Here is a 6,383-nt window from a genome sequence, read left to right as displayed (position 1 = left end):
TGAGCCTGGGACTTTCCCCACTGCAGGGGCTGTAACCCTTGCCTACCCAGTTGTGTTTTTTCCCCTTCACGAAGGCAACTTGGAAAGCAAAAGGGGGACAGAGCAATGAGATGAAAGGACAGTGAGAGAAAGGAGTGAGGCAATAGAGGATACATAGCATCTAAGTATCTATTCATTCATTCACTCACTCATCAAATAGTTCCTAAACTTCTGCTCCGTTCTACGCCTGGAGCTGGAGGATGGAAGGTAAGGAAAGATTAGACAGAGTCCCATGGCAAAATGTCAACAAGTGGAAACAGAGAAATTAACAGGTGCAGAGACTGCAGAGTCCAGGGAGCCCAGAAGGCACATTACATTACACAGCGCAGCAGAGTCCACAAGAGTGCTTTGTGGAAAATGTGAATGCTTATACTGGAGCTAAACTGATGTGGAAGAAGAAAGAAGGATATGAGAAGCCATACCGGCATTCTCAGCAGATGGAACACAGAAAAGGGTCAGTCAGCCTGTTCTGAAAGAAAGCTGCAAGTAACAGAAGTATGTGGCAAGTCTTGGGCCTCCAGCCCTTCTTCCTGGGCATTTCTGTAGGACATGACCTAGGACTTCCTGGGTTTAACTGTAACCAGGTAGAGTTTGAGAAGCAGAGAGCACCAGCCCCAGCCTCCCTCAGGCAGCAGGATCTCTCTCTCTCTCTCTCTCTCTCTCTATCTCTCTCTCCTGCATGCGCACACACACACACACACACACACACACAAACACACACACACGAGTGCGCTCTTCCTTCCCACCCTCCTCCCTGTGGGTACTCAGCTCTTTGGGCTCAAGGACCAGCCCACAGTCCATTTTGTCTCCTCAAGGCCCATTTGTTACAAGGCAGCAAGGAGAGGGAGGAAGGCGCCTGAGTGTGCCACGCCCCAGCCTCTGTCTCTCTTGATCCCCCGCTCCTGATGCAGGGTTTGTTAAACTCAAGTACCACGCTCCCAGCTATAGAGATGCTGATGACCAAAAAAAAAAAAAGACAGGCAGCAGGACCCACTGGGTAAAGCCACCTGTTGGATTTAAATGAGGGTAGACGAACTCCTCATCTCTGGCTCTGCCAAAGTTTTATAAAAACCATGAATACCTTTCTAATAAATGGAAAGCCAGTTCTCTAAAGAGTATGTTATATACAACCTCAAGCCCCATTGAGCAGAGCTTCAGAAACACAGGAGACTCTCCAAACAGTGATTCAGTTGATTTCTGAAAACTCCACACTCCATAACTGCCTCAACACAACTTGTGATGTCCCTGAAAGCGGCCACTAGGGCACTGAGGAAGGGGGTGCCAAGAATGGGTTGCCCCAAGAGAGCTGGTGTGGCAGAGGCTGTCCACTCACAGATGGACCCACACTGGGCTACAGGGGAACTTCTCCCAGCCCCAGACAACTGAGCCAGAGTGGGAGTCCCAGGCCTCACACCTCTGCAGGGACCTGGTAACGCCCCCTTCACTCTCTCTGAGCAATCGCCCAGCTGGCTGGTTTCACAAAGTCTCAGGTGAGAGCCCTGAAACCAGAACCACGTCTAACGCTTGCTTCACCGTTGATGATGTCTCTTCCTTGATAGATGTTCCCCCAGATATCAATGAGTAACCGTGGCCCCCTGGCAGGGTGGCTGGTCCCCTCTAGCTGGAATCGGTTAACTCCCTCCTTCCCACTAGGCAGAGCACAGCCCTGGTGCAGGCACAGCTGAGGCAGGTGACCAGAGCACCAGGCAGGGACACTTTCCAGGCCCCAGTCTCCCCACCATGCTCTATTGTGTGGATCTTCAGAGGGCCTGTGGATTCCAACTGGGATTTTCAGAAAGGGCATTGAGGAGTGGGAGGTTGGAGGAGAGGCCTGGTATGAGACTCAAGAAACAAAAGGGGAGTGGGCTGGGGTGATCACAGGGCTACCAGGATGCCCAGGGGCAGCACCAGATGCAGGAGTACGCTGAGGAACACTGCTGGATACAAACAGGTAGCCTGATTCACCACTGCAATCAGCCACTTACTGTAGATGCCAATTTCTGTATAAACTCCAGGCACCCCTCGGCGACCACAGCCGATGCCCCAGCTCACAATCCCTGCCTGGACCCATGTGTCATTATATTCACAGGCCAAGGGGCCCCCAGAATCTCCCTGGAAAAAGAGAAAGAAACAAACTTCAGAAATTGAATAGGATCTATGTCAGAGCAGACTTGTACTACAAGGTGCGGGGGAGACAGGCACACACAGGGCATCCTCTGGCACCTCAAAGGCCCCACCGCCCAGGTGTTTGTGAATAGGACAACTGAACATGTGAACATGGGAACTAAAAAGTTAAGGGAAAATTTTAATATGCTCTGCAAAAATGACTGCTCATTTTCCAAACCATAGCGGTTGTTAAATGTCTTGAATATCACCTCTGCATGGCAGTCACCTAAATCCTTATATTTAGCCTGAAGTTTCTCTACAACTCCTAACCTACATAGCTAGCTCACTCCACACTTTCAGTTCCACTCAGACAGCCCCACACCCTCCAATTCAAGCAGAAGTCTGCATGTCCTTTCCCAGACCGCCTCTGCTGACCAACTGCCTCAATCAGAAAAACAGGGTCCTCCTGAGCCTCTCCCTCACCCCCAGCCCCACATGCAGTCAGTCAACAAGAACTGACGGGTCAACCTCAAAAACACCTCCACCTGCCTCCCTGCCCCAGCACCACTCAGAACTCAATTTGTCACGGCCTAGCTGATGAAAATAAGACTAGAGGAGGCCAAGGAGGGCAGATCGTGAGGTCAGGAGATCGAGACCATCCTGGCTAACATGGTGAAATCCCGTCTCTACTAACAAATCCAAAAAATGAACTGGACCTGGTGGCGGGCACCTATAGTCCCAGCGAATCGGGAGGCTGAGGCAGGAGAATTGCTTGAACCTGGGAGGTAGAGGTCGTGGTGAGCCGAGATCACACCACTGTACTCTAGCCTGGGTGACAGAGCGAGACTCTGTCTCAAAAAAAAAAAAAAAAAAACAAAAAACTAGACTTCAGTCTACACACCACACAGCTCAGGGAGTCATGTATCTAAAAGGCAAATCTAATTATGCTCATCAAGCCTCCCTCCCAAGTCCTGCCAGAGCAAAATCTATAAACTCGGCATAGCACTCCAAGCCACACACATTCTGACCCCAACCCACTTCTCAGCCACATTTGCTACCTCATTGCTCCAAATGTGTAAAGTGTCCCTTAACGTGAGAAGTTCCCTCAGACCTCTGAGCCACTGTACATGCTGCTCCCTCTCCCTACAATGCTGTTTTCCTCTTTCTAAGAAATCCAAATACTCAGCCTCTAAGACCCAACTCAAATGCCCCCTCCTCAGGAAGGCAGCTTGGTGAAGAGGGAAAAGCATGGGTCTGGGCGTTAGTACTCATATGAGGATCCTGGAATAATGTCCTTGGATCTCACCTTCCACATTCGTACAAGGGGTGTGATGTTTATGTTGCAGGGTTGTGCTGTGGGTTAACTGAGATAATGAGGGTTAATGTCCCCATTGGCATGGTGAGTGTCACATAGGAACACCTCCATTAGTACAGCATATGTTATTAGCATTTCCCACCCCAACTTTCCCACACGCCAGCAATGCCCCCAGGCAGTGCTGCTCCCTTTTGAAAGAACAGGCCGGGCCAAGTTAGGGCAGCCATGGCAGGTTTCCCTCTATGAATATCCTTAACTCAACTAGGCATGAATAGAGGAAGCAGCAAATAACCCAGGGTCTGCCATCTGGGGCTAGGGAAAGGGCCCATGAACTTACCTGACAAGAATCCTTTCCTTGTCCTTTATAGCCACAGACCATCCCTTTTATTATTACATCTTTAGTAGATGACATGATCTTCTGCATTTTCTTATTACATTCCTCATGGTGCAGGATGTATTGGTCTACCTCCTGGAGAATTTCTGTCGGAGATTCCTCTCCTAACAAAGATTATCAGTGTATGGATCTGCACAAGTGGGCAATAGGCCCCCAAGCACCCAGCATCCCTCTGGAAAAAGGCAGGGCAGTGAGTATTATCCTCATTTGACACAGGAGGCCCAAAGCTGACATGGGGAGAGGCAGATGTAAGAAATAAAACGAAGACAGGAACAGGAAGAATATTTCAGGAGAAGGAAAGGCAACGCATTGCCAGCCTGAGAAATGACAACCAAGTATCTGTCACTCCAAGTATCAGTAGTAATAGTGAGAGTGTGTCCTGTGCATCAATAAAGCATCTTTACTGTCTAGAGAAGGATCACAGACTCTCAAGCAAAAAGTGCCCCAGAAGTACCAAATCCAGCCTCTCCCCCGGAATAGGAGGGCCAAGCCCCAACAGGAGTCTCCTGGTTCTCTCTACATCCCCAGGAACAGGAAATGCCCTACCTACCAAGGCAGGTGCTTCCAATGAGGAGCAGCTCTGACTGACAGACAGCTCATCACCCCCTGAGCTGTTCCTGGGGAGAACTTTAGAGCATCTGGCTCTTCTGGGGAACCTAAAAATCCCCCCTAATCAGTAGAGCACAGTGCCCCACAAATCTACAGGAGACTTTGCCCATGTGTTTCTTGTTCTCCTGGCTGAGCAACTCCAGTTCCCAGAACAGCAGACTTCCTAAATGGCTGCCATCAAATACTACTTGTGTTGCAACAAAAGAACTCAACCCAGTTTCTGGTGTCACCCAAGCCAACCAGGATCCATGGCCCTGACTGCTGCTAAACTGCTTGCCCCTCGACATCTGCCACCCACCAGGCAGTCTGCCTCCCTGCCCCTTTCTGCGGCCTTCATGTCTACTCCAGGGATAAGGGTGCCTCCTCTCTGCCCCAAGTTTGCTTCCTGCCTCGAAGTCTCACCACCTTCTTGTGTTTTGCCCCATCCAGTCATCCAGCACCTGGTCCTAGCTTCCACACGGAAATTCTCCCGAGGGATGCAGATAGGCTGGATGTTCACGGTAAAATTCACACGATGTTGGAGCTGGAGAAGGGCAACATCATTTTGAACGGTTGGAGCTGCTGAGTCCTTAGGGTGGACAAAAGTTCTTTGCACAGGGACCACCACACTTGTGTTTTCATTGTAGATACTCCGATCTCCCATCTTGACACTGTACTGGAAACGTCTGTGGCTGTGGGAGAGAGGACATGCCTCTAAGAGAGGCCCTGGGAAGCATCCTTTGTGCCTTTTCCATACATTTCCAATGTTTCTCGAACTAGCCCCAACCTCCCTGGCCACTCTCCCTACCACCCCATCTCCATCACCAAAAACTCTTCCTTGATCACTCTCGAACTTGGTTTGCCTGCCCCTCTTAGACATGCCTAGTAGCAAGACTACCAATGCAGAGCCCCCGCTCCGGCTTCACTGTGAGTTTTGTTTCATTGTCGCCACATTGCAAGGGCAATGGAACTCAGTGGGTGCTTGAGGGGGCCGGCCTGGCCCCAGAAGGCCTCCAGCCCCACGTGCCGCGCCTCACCTTAAAATGCAGTGGGCTGCGGTCAGCACCCACGTGTTGGTGACCAGGGTGCCGCCGCAGATGTGCCTGCGGCCGATCCTCACGCTCACCTGCCAGGGCCACTTCCCTTCCTCCGCGTTCACTCCTCCCATGATTCTCAGGAGGTTTCGGCCACACACTGGGGTGAGCACAGTGTAGGATGAAGAACTCCCTCAAAGACACAGGCCTTGACCCCCGGGTGCCCCGATGACACCCAGGAAGGAGGCCGTGTCCCCTGGGGCTCCGGAGCCACGCTTCAGATTCCCGGAGGGACGAGCCACGGACAGCAGGCTCCCAGGTGGCGCCGGACCCCTGGCGCCCCAACCCCCGCCTCCGGGCCTCCCACGCCGTGAGTCACCTGGGAAGGACGCAAACAGATTGGGTGGGGGACCCGCCGGCGGTCTTGCGGTCTGGGTCGCTTCCGGGTTGCTTCCGGGTTCTGGCAGCTCTCCTCTGAGACGAGAGGGGATGAGAGGAGTGGCGCCGCCCTGCCCGCCCAGTCCTCCCCGGGCCAGGGCTGAAGAAGCAGGAGCCAGGCCAGGAGGCCCAGGGAGCTGCCGCCAGAGCACATGTCATGGGTACCCGCTGCCCTTCTCCCAACGGCTCGCGTCCCTGCCCGGGGAGTTGGCGGGAACCAGGGGCTCCCGCGAGGAACGAGGGGGCGGGGCCAGGGCGTCGGAGGGGAGGAAATACCAGAGCCGACATGGCCACCCTGGCCCTGCCAGATTCCTTGTCTGAGTGGGAAATGTCGCCCTCGCAGTTTCATTCAGATCCTTATTCCAGACTTTGTCCAGCCAAAACCCTGCCTAGGACAGAGGGGTTAGGGTACTTCTGAGGAAACTGTCCTTGATGGAGACCTCCTGCTTTAGGGTCGGCACTTAGGAGG

At 52.5% G+C, this 6,383-nt stretch overlaps 1 protein-coding gene across 1 annotated transcript; it reads right to left on the bottom strand.

The window, feature by feature from the left end:
* Positions 1-1,198: 1,198 nt before the first annotated feature.
* Positions 1,199-6,068, bottom strand: LOC135270781 (putative serine protease 42). The gene is made up of 5 exons (XM_064366783.1): positions 5,844-6,068; positions 5,480-5,636; positions 4,869-5,128; positions 3,798-3,958; positions 1,199-2,151 (listed from the first exon to the last, which is right to left on the bottom strand). Exons 2-5 carry the CDS (start codon positions 5,608-5,610, stop codon positions 1,915-1,917), a joined length of 789 nt encoding a protein of 262 aa, XP_064222853.1. The 5' UTR covers positions 5,611-5,636; positions 5,844-6,068; the 3' UTR covers positions 1,199-1,914.
* Positions 6,069-6,383: the final 315 nt, after the last annotated feature.

Source organism: Aotus nancymaae, unplaced genomic scaffold (genome assembly GCF_030222135.1).
Source record: "Aotus nancymaae isolate 86718 unplaced genomic scaffold, 86718_ANA_hifiasm-v0.15.2.pri h1tg000067l, whole genome shotgun sequence".
NCBI classification, from domain to species: Eukaryota; Metazoa; Chordata; class Mammalia; order Primates; family Aotidae; genus Aotus; species Aotus nancymaae.
Note: the sequence above shows the minus strand (reverse complement) of the source record. Positions and strands in the feature narration are given on the sequence as shown.

What these genes read in the sequence shown, in the direction of transcription:
- LOC135270781 (XM_064366783.1), bottom strand. Translation starts at nt 5,610, where the DNA reads ATGGGAGGAGTGAACGCGGAGGAAGGGAAGTGGCCCTGGCAGGTGAGC. An exon ending in GCAGCCCACTGCATTTTAAG is followed by an intron (nt 5,129 to 5,479) that starts GTGAGGCGCGGC and finishes CCACAGCCACAG; the next exon opens with ACGTTTCCAGTACAGTGTCA. An exon ending in ATGGGGCAAAACACAAGAAG is followed by an intron (nt 3,959 to 4,868) that starts GTGGTGAGACTT and finishes AATCTTTGTTAG; the next exon opens with GAGAGGAATCTCCGACAGAA.